This window comes from Halictus rubicundus, chromosome 1 (assembly GCF_050948215.1).
Source record: "Halictus rubicundus isolate RS-2024b chromosome 1, iyHalRubi1_principal, whole genome shotgun sequence".
NCBI classification, from domain to species: Eukaryota; Metazoa; Arthropoda; class Insecta; order Hymenoptera; family Halictidae; genus Halictus; species Halictus rubicundus.
In genome coordinates, this window is record NC_135149.1 from 16,234,866 (window position 1) to 16,249,170 (window position 14,305).

The window sequence follows — 14,305 nt, forward strand, 5'->3', positions numbered from 1 at the left end:
TCTAGCCCCTTTCCATCCGTCCCCGAGTTTGGCACCCTTCGTTTTCTTTTCGACAACAAGGAAACACAATTTCCGGACCTCTATGTTCCGATAAAAGTCTTTATCACAATGAATAATAATTACAGTAATGTTCTTAGTGCGCGTTTCTACGGTTTCGTGGTACGAGACGTCCCTCGACAGTAGGATTCCAAAAATACAATATCGTTCTCCTCTCGCAGTAACCGCGATTTCCCAAAAAGGTACGACGCCAGAATCAGTTGCACAAAAGCATTGCTCCGTCCTCTCGTCACTATGACAAATTAATCTGCTAACCGGCGACGGACGATTCTCCCATATATCTGACGATTATTTTGCAATTACCAGCTGTTTCGCGCCCCAGAAAAATGTTCAATCGAATTCCATCATAAAGCCATTTTCATCGGTGGTTGATGGGTTTTCCTGATTGACGAACAGTTCGGTTAACAGGTTAAAATAGCACTCGTGACGCGGAGAATTTAAAGCCATCAAAGCGACCGTCATTCGACGTTGAGACTGGAAAAATATTGGCTACGAACAGTTTCACAGTGTGTGTATGTATGTAAGTATGTATGCATGTATGTTTGTATGTCCCTCTATGTATGTGTGTACACGGTTCTAATAGTTTCACGAGCGAGCGATAAATTTCGTTGATGGTTTCTCTATCCAGCGTTGAAAGTGTTCGCGCGTTAAATAGGAAAAAGAGAAGCTACGTTTTGCAATCTGATCGAAAGCAACCCGACGATTTCGACAAAATTTCTCGCACGGACGCCCTCCCTAATTTAGGTTTCCCGTCTCTGGTCAATGGGATCTCGATCAGGCGAAAGACTATTGCTAAAATCCCCTCGAATCGTTAGCGAACGGTCCACCTACGCTACAACGTATGTATATACAGCATGGCAGTGATTACACACTCTACGATTTTCCCTGCCGTACAATACACGCGCCACAAAGAAAAGAATTTTCTATTTGGATAATCTGGTTCTTCTCGACCGGTCAAATCGATCTTGAACTCCGTGGATCTGGCAGAGTTGACCTCGATCGTCCAGCAAGGTGTTCGTCGGCCTAATCATGCGACTTGTCGTGCTTCGTCAATGTTTCTCGTCGAAAGACAAATCCTCCAGACAGATCACGAATCGCGCCTTCATGTTCGGTTCGTTCGAAGCGGATTACATGCGTCGAGCCAACACCCGAACCCCGTTCACTTCGATTCCGGAATTACGCTTCGAAAATATGGACTCGTCTCGTCTCGTCTCGTCTCGATTCGATCCGAAACGAGTTGCGGTTGATCGCGTGGACAGCTGTCCGTTAAATCGTGGACGAGAGTGCGCACGGTCCGGGTGATGCTCGATCATCGGTCCTCCAACGTGGATGCACACCACGGTTTAAGTTCGTTTTGAAAGCGCGTAGAAAAATAAAGGGGAACGAACTGTGCCGGTTCGGTTTACGGTGACAATAATCAGCGCCCTCGTGAATCTGCGAAAGGTGTGTGTAATTCTGTACGGTTAGTAATTTACGCTCGGTTACATTCCTCGTACGACATTAGTATTATACAATTATTAATTATTTACGATCTAGGACATACTCGCTACTTCAAATAGATACTTTTTTCATAATAATTACTCTTTATAGTCTATCAAAATATTCATCACAGTGCTACGGACACAAAATTGTGTTCTTTTTATACGTGTAAATAATGATTTTCTTCATCTTCATCGTCTTGTATCATCTGTTTGTTTTTTTTTTCGGTTTTTTTTTATCATCGAGGAGGAAAAGTCGCGTAATCCAGCCACTCGTTGATCGCAAACTACGTTTCACGCGAAAGAGTTCTTCGATCTGCCCTTTTCTTCTTCTTCTTCTTCTTCTTCCTGCTTTTCGTTTCTCTCTTTCTCTTTTTTATTAATAAAATAAACGACGTCTTTGATCGTCTTTCGCTTTGTTTCATCCGAAAATATCAACGAATCGATAAATGGCATCTATTTTTTAAATTACATTTTAAACGTTTTTCTAAATCACATTTTTCTTCTTCTTTCGTTTCTCTTCGTCATTTGTACAATAGCTTGAAAGGATGACGTTCGATGTCAACGAGAGACCCGATTTTTGACATTTTCTATGCTCGTACCGCTTACTTATACTTCTGCTTACCTTCTCTTCGTCTCTTACTTCTCTTTCTCTTTCTAAACATATGGGTGCTACACACACACACACACGACGGTATCATCCCGTTAAAAAAGAATTCTTACTCGATTTTATACGTGACTTCTATTTACAACAATATATCGAGAAGATGGCCTTCCAAGGAGATCTAGCTTGCGATCCAGGATCCGCGGACCCGGCAGCTGGCAACGTTTGAATTTTTGAAAGACAACGGAAGTTCGATCGAGATTAGAATCCAAACGTAACGATTCGCTGCGAATACCATGCGAGAAAAAACAACCGCAAATACAATTTTCATCGATCCTCGAACGGTGAAACCGAATTGGAAGAAGCGATCGCAAGCCGACGTATGTCTTTCGCGCTATAAATTAAATTACTGTTAAACGAACGAAAAGAAACAATTAAACCGCGACTAAACAGTAAGCAAGCGGCTCTTATACCAAACAACTACAATGTTCCCCTTAGTATGCCTTCTTCGCTTTTCAAGCATCTCTCTCATTCTTCAGAGAAACCAGCGCCTCATTTTAAACATTTCTTTCCAAAAACGTCCAACCCTCCAATTACAGTCCTTTCTCCGCAAACAATAGTCTCTCGAAAATTCTTCACATGTTCCCGCGAAGAAAGGTACGCAGTGTTTGAAGAAAAAAAAAACCATTTCCCAACTTTCACGAAAGGTTTCTCGTACAATCCTCTCCACAACCATCTCCGGAATAAAGGCTCATTTTCCTCTCAAAGTCCAAAAAAGATTCAACATTATTTCCCTGACGATGTCTTCTAAACCTCGGACGTTTATGCGATTACGAAACCATAAAACTAAACTCCCTCGGACATAGGATCGAAATAAAAAATTTAAATTTCAAGAATTGCACTCTGATTTCTAACGAAACGCTATTTTATATTGATTTCGATGCGACGGGACGTATTGCGGATGCATAAAATGGTCCGAAGTCTAGCGATCAGAGATCGTTGGTCGCCTAGCCTTTATCCGACCTGAACGATGCACTTCTTTCATGAAAAAAGATCCGTTCGAGTTTAAACCTCTGCGTAAAGGGGGCTAGGCGAGCGAAGCGACTGGCAGCAACCCCATGGAAAGAGCCACATGGCTCAGCACCTTGGCGAAAATTTCGGATTGGTAGGGCCGTGGATGTAGCTCCGGAGTTCCTTTGGTGGCTCTGACCCGAAGTCCGACGCCGTGTCGACGTCGGACTTCCGACAAATAATCATACGGATGTCCGTGTGCAAGTAAATTCGGCCCGACTTGCCGGACATGAATCTGTAAACGAAATGGTCCGGTTTAATGCTGCGGGAATCAACCCTCTGGCCACACACACACACACACACACACACACACACACACACACACACACACACACACACACACACACACACACACACACACACACACACACACACACACACACACACACACACACACACACACACACACACACACACACACACACACACACACACACACACACACACACACACACACACACACACACACACACACACACACACACACACACACACACACACACACACACACACACACACACACACACACACACACACACACACACACACACACACACACACACACACACACACACACACACACACACACACACACACACACACACACACACACAGGCGTACATATTTCGCATACAAGAAAGCTTGCCAGGAACATTAAAGAAACTGAAGAGAGCCAAGAAAGGAGGGTTAGTTGTGAGTCAGCGACAGAAACGGACAGGGGACAAAGAGCAACAGCGACGACACAAGGAAGGTGGAGCCAACTATCACAAGCTACCGAGTGCGAACGCGGTCTTAACTTAACTCTTTGCAGTCGGAGATTTTCCCTTGAATCATCTGCCAGCGACTCGAAAGCGTTTCCTTGTTATTTACGGAAATGACTGATTTATTTAAATGGGACTCGAGTGCAAAGGGTTAAATCGTCGTATTCGTGTTTGATCAGCGTCGCTCTCGGTAGCCGCGTCATCTACTAGGAACACTGGTCGTGAAAGCTTTAAAACTTTAATCGACGAGGAGGAGAGAGATACGCACCTCCACCGTAGCTAATTAAAATTTCAAAGTTCAGAGCGCGGTACGGACAAAATTGGATGTTTCGTTGTGTACGCACCTAAGATGAACGAGGTAGCGTAGCGTTTTGTCCCGCAGTGTTCTCTGGCGTAAAAAAGTATGAGATCGTGGCGGCATATCAGAAAGGTCGTATAGTACTACGAACATCTTAACGACTGTACCCAAGGGATTCAGAAGCGTTACTTGAATAGTACCGCTCCTTGGTACTTGGTAGCCCTTTTTGCCCAAATTAATATGTGCCTATGCAAAAACGTACAAGTGTCTGTTCAGATCGTCGTTCGGGTCACACATACTAAAATACATAACTCAACGGGGAACCACTCACTGCCGTTTCATATCTAATAGGCGTGTCTGCTGAAAAGTTGTTTCGGAAAGAACAGACAGAAAATCGGATTAGGTGAGATATGAAATATGGGTGGAAAAATATCTAAATGTTTCATGAACCGCAAAGAAGACACGCCCGTTCGATATAACACGGCAACACGGTCCTCGTGGAAAATCGGTAGTAAGTAGAAAAAAGAGGATAAAAATAAAATAACAATTTAGAAAATCAAATAGAACGATAGAAAAACAAGGAGAACAAGAAACGAAGAATAAGGACGCGATACGTACGAGATAGGGTGTAGAAACTTTATCATTGTCACCGAGTGTGTAAAAGAACACGGTGACCGGAAGCTTTCGATGTTTCGGGCAGAAGGAACCGCTCGCGCCCAGCTCCGCCGTGAAACCGTGAACCGTCGACACAGGTTCGAGTCTTCCGTTCAACGCTGATTCCTCGAAGCTGCCTAGGAGAGCGTGACTCTGCGGTCTGCTGCGAGACGTGGACCGCCTTTTCGGTGTCTCCTCGCCTTCCCCAGCATTCTCGGTCTCCCTGTCGGTCTCCTCCAAAGAGACCGCGCCTGGACTAGGCGGGGTGTTCAGCTCGAACAGTGCGCTGAAACGGAAGACAAATCGGTAAATCGGTTAACATTGCTACGAGTATCTAAAGTAATGGCTGGTACCTTCTCTTGGACGACACCGAGTTCAAGCTACTGTCATAGTCGAAGCAACAGCTACCCCTCCTCAAGGGTGCCGGGCTAGAGGTGAGCGGCAGGCCGGTCCTGCTATGGAACACCATCGAAGCCGCGTTCTCGAGAGATCTCCGGAATCTCTCTTGCTCGATGGCAGTGGGTACTACCCTGTCGAGGGTTTCGTCCTCCTCCAGGATCGCCGTGTTTTCCTTCGCGTTGCTCCGTGACTTGACGTCCTTGGCCAGCTTCGGGACAACTTTATCGTCCTCCACCCTCTGCTCGATCGCCGTGCTATCCTCCTGGTTTGTACTATACAGTCTGTTCTGCCACTTGACCGTGGCCGGATCGTCGTGTCCGGCGCAGCTCTCCTCCTTGTAATTTGTACTATAGGTTCTCGAGTTTTGATGTGCGCCATTTGTACTAAGCTCTGAAGGATCGGTGCACGCCTCACTCTTCCTCTCCGTCTCCTCGAGGTTCGCGAAGTCGATCCACCTCTTCGCCTTGCTGTTCCTCGAGCTCTTTGGATCGTGCAAGCTCGGTTGCACGTTGTTGTACGAGAACGACGAGCGCTGAACGGCCGCGGGCTGCTCCGGTTCTAGACAGCCGTTCTCCGTCATCACCTTCTTCTCTTGCTCCTTCTTGAACAGCTGTCTGATCCGGTTGAATTTCTTGTTCAGCGCGACGTGCAACGACTTCTCGTCCTCCAGCGCGGCGGTCCTCTGCTCCAGGCACGTTCTATCGGCGTCCACCATGCCCCGAACGGCGTTTTCCGTCTCGTTCGTGGCCGTCGACGACGCGGACCTCGGCTTGGTCCCGCTCGAAACCTCTGGCAGGTTCCTTCGTTCCTTACTTGTTCGTAAGATTGCTCCCAATAGTATGTCTGCTTTGTTCGAGACGTTCTGCAGACAGTCCGCCGGCTCGTTCGGCCGTTTCTCGGTGTTGGTGCACTTCAGGATTTGCAGGTCCTCGGAGGACCCGCTGCCCAATTTCTCCTGCTTCTGCGAGGGGTTGTAGATATTCTTATTGCCATAGATATCGCCGAAGTGAATCTTTTCCAGTGCTTGCTGGTCGTTCTTCCGGCACAGCTTGTGACTGCAGCCCTCGCAGGCCTTGCCGCGGTTCACGATGTTGTTCGTCGAGCATTCGCCGTTCTCCAGATTCACGTATTTCCTGTCGGAGCCGTCCTCGACCGACTTCTCCGACCTCTCGCGCCTCCTGACCGTCTTCACGCTGGTCCTCTTGCGGCTGGAGGGTGTCCTGGCCCGTAGCACCGCCAGCACCTCGTCGAACTCCCGCTGACTCAGCTCCAGATTACAGTTCTTGAACTTCACCTCGGCTCCGTGATCCTGGCTCTTCAGGCTCGTGGTCTTCACCTTGTTCTCTACGTAGCCGCTGCTCGGCGCAACACCCAACACCCTTCCAGGCACCTTGGCGAACCATTCCAGAAACCCACCTTCTTCCTTCGCCTTCTCCTTCTCCTCCGGGAACGTCAGCTTCGACATCAACTGGCTCAGATCTTTCCCGGACCTGGTCTTGTTGTTGGCGGCTCCGTCCAAGCCGGGCTTCGGCATCTCCTGTCCAGCGCACATCGCTCCGGACAGCTTGTTCGACGGTTTGGTGCAGCTCTGGTGCACCATGCACATCGAGTTCAAGGACTCCTGCTTCAGCCGGTTATTCGTCGACGGTCCAGGATTTGACTCGTGGAACGGACTTGGTTGCCTGAACGGATTGATCACTATACTCGAGTCCTTCGATACAGCCGGTTTGCAGGTTCTCTCGGAATCGTTGAAGTAGTTGTCCTTGTTCCCGCGCAGGCTCTGGAACGCGCACTTGCTGTTCGCGGTGCTGTTGTTCCAGGACTCGACGAAGGACCACGGCAGGGAAGAGTTGAACGGTATCAGGTTCTCGAACAGGCCGTTCTTCTCCGCCGGCTTGCTCTCCGCGTCCTTCATCATCTTCTTGCCGCTACCTTGCGCGTCCTTCTCTAGATTGCACTGCTTCTCCTTCAGATTGGTCTGTTTAGCCGACTCCGTGTCCTCGAGAGACCTCTTGTACCGCTTCTCCAGGTTCCCGTCGCGGTCCTCGATATTCAGCTGGGCCTTGAAGCAGCGCTCCAGGTTGTCGGCGTTCAGATTGTTACGATTCCTGACCCCGTTCTCCTCCAGTTTGCAGCTCTGACCCTGGACAGCTTTTCCACGGTTGTTCGAGATCTCGCCCGAGCATTTCGGGTAGCTGGAGCTCTGACTGTCCTTGGCCTCCTGCGTTATCGCCTCCTGCACCGACGGCAACGGCATCGGCTGCACCGTCACCGTGGTGACGTCCGTTGGGCCGCAAGGCAACGATCGTCGTCGCTTCCTTTCGCCGTTGGGTCTGGGGATCGACGGCGAGGGCGGCGAAGCGTCCTCCTCCTCGCAACGGCAGTGGTGTTTTCCCAGCTTGTCGCATGACGTCTGCATTCTGTCGTCCACCAGAGCTGTCCAAGAAAAACAGACTCGTTTCGCGACATTCTTCGAGAAGCCGTGGCCTTTTCGAACGAACGTCCTGTTTCCCAAACGTTACAGCCAACCGACACACCCAGGACACGGTGTTCCGAGGTTCTCCTCGCGGAGAGAAGTCATTGCCGAAACAATAAAGCTAGCCTCTGCAACGCTTGCGAAACCTCCGGGACATTCCTTCGAAAAGGATACGTCTTGCGTCTGAAAACCTCGACAGCGAGAACTGTTTTGAAACAACCTGGAATCTGTAGTTGTGCGAAGTAAGAGACGGAAAAGGAGAACGATTACGAAATCTAATGCAGAAGAGTGATACCGGCTCAGCGAATTTTCATAGGCAAGACAGGCGAGATTAGTATCGCGTCGGAGGATTGCGACCGGCAAAGTTCGTCGGCACTAATGTATTTGATTACCAGGCAGAACGAGGCCCTCGGGGTTCTGGGAAGCGCTGGGGACCGGGATCGCCTTGGTGGGCGTCAAAGCTCTCGCGACACCCTCTTCGTCTTTCTCTTTGATCGGATGCAACGGGCAGGTGAGAACCGGCACCTCCTCCATCCTCGGCAGTGCCCACACGGTGACCTAAAATTCACACGAGAAATCCTCTTCAGCTTCATTAACCGCCGCGACGAGAGTACGCTCGACCGGGACACCGTTGGCCACTCGGTGTGACTCATCCGTTGGTTAAAAGTAGGCATTCGTTTGGTGTCCTCGACCACCAGAATAGAACCGTGGATGGTACTCGGAGTACGTGAACGGCAGTGAACCACCGTGCGGATTACATGGACGGTTCGAGGAACGTTGACCTCGGCTGTCGCTCCCGACCGCGCTAGCGCGATCTCCGCGTCCGTCGACGAACACTCCTAGTCTGCTTTTCGAGAGACCGACCCTGAGACTCTTCTTTCAACGAGCAGATCGCAAGCTTCGAGGACAAAATCAGTTCAAAGATTTGCTTCTACCATCAAGTACAATGGAGGGGGACGCGTTGCAAGAAAGTGTTCTGACGTCGCTTACAGGATCTCCGGCAGGTTTGTGGGTCCCGAGTTCGAAACTATGTCTGCTATCGAGCCTATCATGTGGAACAGTCCGTCCCCAAAAGCGTTAAGAAGGCTCGAGACGAGACGATGCTGTCGGATGGATACGTTAGGGTCCACACCTCCTCCTTCCACCTACCTTTATCGAATTTCCATCGCCGCTGCCAGCCAGAGGGAAGGTATGCTCGACAGGAGTCTCGCGAAACTTCCTCAGGTTCTCCTCGTTGTACGGAACCACCCTCGTCGTGATGTAGCTCGGCTCAGCACCGTTGCTCCTGGACCACCAGGCCGCGACTTGACTGAAGTGAAGCCGGGAACGGACCGCTTGGTACAGCCCGTAAAAGTTCATCGTCTCTGGACTCCTATTGTTTTTGTACGGATCAGTTAGAGGAGTGCGCTATCGAGAGAGCGGCAGAGAGAGAGAGAGGGAGGGAAAGAAAGACCAGAGAGGTCTGGTTGCGCCACTCACTTGCTGGGAACGACGCAGATACACCAGTACTCCAGCAGCATCTCCGACGCGTGTTGCCATGGTGAGATTGATAAGGACGGCACGGTGCTGATCGGATTCTTGTTCCTCGCTTTGGCCAAACCGCACGGACAGTCGCTGCACAGCATCACTTCGATGCACAAATACGAGCCGATCGCTGTACGATCGGCGATCTCTCGAACCAGTACAAGGTATCGATCGCACTGGACAAACGAAAACATGCTGACGTTAGAGTTCACCTTGTCCCGATTTTTAAAGCTTCGCACTCGACTGGCCCTTTAAAGGGATATCGTAAATCTACTCGGCGACATGTCCGTTTCAAGAGGACACGAACAGTTTTCCAAGCCGCTTTAGAGTGCAAAGAGTATGACCGGGTCAACAGAAAAACGACACGAGGCGAGATCGTTTACCAAATAATTATCTTCCTCGCACTCATGGTTGTTGGGAGCAGCCTGCATGGGCGCCGCGCAGTGCGGGCCCTCTTTGTAACCACGTGGAGGGCCCTGAATCCTCCCTTCGGACACAAGGACTCCAAGGGCTCGGAACACGCTGAGAATGCCACCCCGACCGCCAACCCCATTCGGGCTGGGAATGCCTCCTATCACCGCGCCTAGGCAGTGCATACCTGCAACAGAGAGGAAATTAGGTCAGCGGTTACCGATCGCAAAAAGAACTTCGATCCGCCGAGTCTTTTTCAGCGAACCGTCGTTCGCCGTGGTCGCGAATGGGCAGAAAATTGAGTCAGCCGTGGTTCTCAAAGTTTACGGCGTGACACATCGCAATTATCTCTCTCAATAGGCTATCATGGAAGAAAAGAAGAAAAAAAAGGAAACAAAAAGGTTTCGTTTAATGGCAAGGGGGGTTAATCGGTTTCCGGTGGCGTGGGACTAGGCAGATTCGTAGACTCGGTGAATCTTAGCGCGCGTGGGCCCCTGGGAGAGGTGAAAAATCGGTCTAGATAGAGGCTAGCCGGTCGGGAACCAGCACGATCACGAACCTGCGCGCGTTCTCCTTCTGTGGAAGCAGTGGCCGACGCACTGTAACAGGATCGCCGACATTTTCGAGACCCGGTCTCGGGGGAAAGAAAACTGGAACGATTTGACCGCCGCTATCGTCGATCTTAAACGCGCGACGAATCATGCTCGGCTACCGCTTCGCGAGCGATGTCTTTACCAGGAGAACGAACTTTGCTCTCCGGCTCGGCCCTTTTCAGGAGGAACGCGTCACCATTATCATCCTGCTCGAGCGTACTCCACACGATCGACGACTCTTTCCTTCTCCTTGTTCGCCGCGGCGAGCATCTCGAACCTCGTTGCACAAAGAGCGCCGGCAGTGCTCTCAAAACTTCTCGAAACGATCACGGATTTTCTTGGACCGATTCCACGAGTCAGTCGCAGTGTCTATTAACTCGCGCAGAGCGTCGCGCGAGAAGCTCATATTCGGAAGCGGATTCCAGGAGGGTAACGCGTTCCCATTGGTCCCTCGAACTTGCTGGCCCTCTAGAAGCACGAATTTTTCGAGAATCGTTGACATTCGCTCGAGCCGAAAATCGCGATTGTACGGTATCGAACGATTTCGCAGGACCGGTTAGAATGTGCGGCGGGTTTCGAGGGTTTTCCCGTGTCTTTTCATACGACACCCGATCCGAGAATTCGTCGGCCGTCTTCCGCCGGTCATTATGTAAAGGTGAATACGCACAGGAGGGCGATGGGCATTATTTATAACTTTGCCCGCCGCCATACGCGGCGAAAGCGACGAACCGGATTGGCTTCCTCGCCGCCTTTCCTCCGAGCGTTTCAGCGTTCACTCCAACGAGCACAGAGAACTCTCCTCCGCGCTCCTCCGAACGGAAACTCCGAGAATTCCACGGGAAATGTAACACCGGCCGGTTTCGTGGAAAATCCGCCGGGTTTCGAGGACGGCTGCCCGTCCACTCTCTTCAATTAGATCAAAGAAGCTGGACGGATTCTAAAAGCGAACCGACGGTCGCTCGGTCCGTTACGACGCGCGACGCGTCGCAAGCTCGTTCGCACGGGTATCACGGCGTCTTTAGGGCAACACTTTTATCGGCGAACATATTTTCGAATCCCCGCGGGCTCTCCGTTTCGAAGGACGGAGAGCCGAAAACGGCTCGAGATCGCGAGAGACCGGTCGAACGCGCTCGAGAACGCGGACTAAACGACACGGAGGCCGTAGAGAACGAACAGAATTCGCGGGGCGGTGCACGTGGGATCCGACGGCGAGGGGGACGAGATTTGGTCGGCACTTGGACTCGAAAAGCTGGCTCGACGATTAGCCGAGATTTTTTTGAAAAAGACCGTGCGGCAGACCCGACGCGACGAGGAATTTGAATAAAGAACCGAGAGAGCGCCGTGCGGCGGCGTAACGCGGCACACGCTCGTTTCCTCTGTGTGCGTCGAGGATCTGTACACAGAAGGGAGAGCTTGTGGGGCTCCACGAGGGTGATCGTACTCGCGTGTCATGCGCAAAAACTCCAACCCTCGGCGAAGTCCTTCGAGAAAGACAGGGGGAGAGGGGGAGAGAGAGAGAGAGAGAGAGAGAGCGAGGCAGTCTGGGGAGGTAGCGGTGCAAGGATTAAGGGGAAATCTCTGGCTTGAACATCTCCGATTAAACAACCGTCAAGATGTTCGAGTTAATCCGCAGTTATTTAGAGATCGTCGAGCCTCGGGACGCACTCCGGGTGAACACCTCTGTCCTGATATCCTGGTCGCGAGACAGAGAGAGAGAGAGGGAGAGGGAGCCGATCGTCGGGCAAATCGGCAAGGATACTTTAAGACGATCAGCCGGCGACGGAGCAAAAAGAGCATACCTTTATACCGCTTCTAATCGGGTCGTCCGATAGTCTGGAATACTCGATAATCCGCCGCGAGAATCTTGTTAGCGCCAGGGACTGCCTGAGTTTTCCTCGTATAATTAGTCGCTCTAAATCCAGTAAACAGCTGACCGATGCCCAGCAGGCTGTGCCAGAAACCCGACCAAATGACCATGCATTAACACGGATCGGACGCGACGGGAACGTGTAGCGAGCTAATTAATTTTGTGGTCGATAGAAAAAGTCGGGAGGAACGTTTCATTTCGAACGGGATCGTCGTTGCAGATTCGGAGAGCCATTGGAAAGCCGACGAGGGATCGACTCGGCGAGCTAAAGCCGGAGGCTGACGAAGGCTCGGGCATGTGGCGACGTCGCGGGAGGCTCAGAGAGGCTGAGGGATGTTGAGAGAGGCTGAGGGAGAGGGCCGATGCGCTTCCGATGCAGCTCGGTGCATGGTTACGGTGCACGGTGCGAACGCGCCGGCTGGTCCAGCTGGGAAAACACCAGTCCGATGGCGCCCGGTGTTATCCAGCCCCGAGTAAACAAGAATTATTCGGGTTCCACGTTGTCTCGTCGTCGTTTCGTGGTTTCTGGTCGCGCGTAATTGCATCGACCTTGATGCAGCCCCCGGATCGCGCCACACACCGCTGTTCCATTTCAACGGAAGAGAGTATTCGGTCGCGAGGCTGGGAATTCCTCTGAGAACGATCCCTTTGTTCAACGATAAGGCGGGAAAGCCGCGGAGAGAGGACGGAGAGGAGGCTTTCGCGGAGACAATGGCACCGAGAGAGCTAGTTGCGAGACCCACGGCTCGCGCAGAAATGTAAACTCGCGAGAGCTCGCCGTCGACACTGCCGTGGAAGGTTCCGCGAGGCAGTCGGCCAACAAACAGATAGCCAGAATTAGTCTCTAAACAACTATCAATTATCGCGATCCGCGACTGCTCGCTGGTTTCACCGAGACGAGATCGGCCGCGAGTCGAAGTCGCGGCGATCGTCGCGTCGCATCGGCGTCGACGTCAGCGTCGCGAACCGAGATCGGGACGATCCGAGTGAGATTCACCGAGACCCAAGACGCACTGCCAATTCTGTTAAGTAGCGGCCAATGTGGAGCGCAATGTTTCGCCTCGGTTCCTATCGCTATCGATCGCCGGAGAAATATTCCTCGTCAACTTCGCGGAGCCGTGGTCTGACGACGTGGGATCCGCTTTTGCCATTATCGCTCTAACAAATTACGTTCTCTCAAGCGCTCGCTCGGAAATGTATCAAAGATGCTAAATGCCGGCTATATTTGTTGCATTAGCATAACACCGACCGCCGTTCGCGTCGTAAATGGTTGTCCGCGGCTCGGAGTCCGGTTGCCCAGTGGCGTAGCAACGGCCGATTTCTGCGCAACGAGAGAATTGACGAACCACAGGTGTGACTCGAACTATTATCTGGTTCCGTTGCTGAAGGAAGACGAGGTGCGAGTACGCCGCGAAACGAGCATCGACTTTTGCATATACATACATATACGCTGGGGCGCAGCATGAATTTTACGGTTGGAACGCGCCTGTAAACGCATTAACAGAATTACACGGCTTCCGTAGCTGCCGTGTTTCAGTCGCTCGGCTCGCGGCTACACCGCGCTCCGGCGATTTGTTCCTTAATTATTTACGCGACGCGTCTTTTTGCAATTTCCACCACGGAGACGCGAAATCACGGTCTTATCGGCACCGAGACGACCTCTCGTCGTCGTCGAGATAACGCAGAGATAGTCGGAGATCTTGTCCTGGGTCAACTTTCCGAGACTTGTAAATAATTCGGGAGCGATTACGCGATCGGCCGACGGATCGAAAACAATCGTCGACATTCTGTTCGGTCTCGTCAGGTCGGCGAGCGCGGAGTAAACCACCGTGAGCGAATTCACGGTTACGTAAGGTAATTAATTCGCAACGATAACGTGGAAACACGGCCGCTGATTAGAGCGAATGTGTAAATGCGGCGACACGCGAAACAAACGCGGATTGGAAACGTCGGGCACCGCGCCGCGAGCGCGAGTAGGACGAAGAAACGTATCGCGTGCGTTATTGTAAAAAGTAATCGGTTCTTGCCGGCTGTCCCCGTTATTCGTTGATCGCTCATTTGCGTTCTCCTCTCGCGGAATCGTTTGATACGAACCGTCGTCCCCGCGGCACT

At 51.4% G+C, this 14,305-nt stretch overlaps 1 protein-coding gene across 2 annotated transcripts in view; it reads right to left on the bottom strand.

The window, feature by feature from the left end:
• Window positions 1–1,492: 1,492 nt before the first annotated feature.
• The window catches only part of Atos (atos homolog atossa), a 37,690-nt gene continuing 24,877 nt past the window's right edge, over window positions 1,493–14,305 (bottom strand). Inside the window, exons 1-9 of one of the 2 annotated variants that reach the window (XM_076789960.1) lie at window positions 10,293–11,175; window positions 9,706–9,920; window positions 9,278–9,498; window positions 8,948–9,170; window positions 8,191–8,356; window positions 5,277–7,758; window positions 4,888–5,209; window positions 4,316–4,515; window positions 1,493–3,445 (exon numbers count right to left, since the gene is read on the bottom strand). In XM_076789960.1, the coding sequence (XP_076646075.1) occupies window positions 3,277–3,445; window positions 4,316–4,515; window positions 4,888–5,209; window positions 5,277–7,758; window positions 8,191–8,356; window positions 8,948–9,170; window positions 9,278–9,498; window positions 9,706–9,920; window positions 10,293–10,353 (4,059 nt within the window). In that variant the 5' untranslated portion in view covers window positions 10,354–11,175 and the 3' untranslated portion in view covers window positions 1,493–3,276. Of the gene's footprint in view, window positions 3,446–4,315; window positions 4,516–4,887; window positions 5,210–5,276; window positions 7,759–8,190; window positions 8,357–8,947; window positions 9,171–9,277; window positions 9,499–9,705; window positions 9,921–10,292; window positions 11,176–14,305 lie in introns of those variants that run through there. The other variant, XM_076789968.1, reaches the window with a different exon arrangement.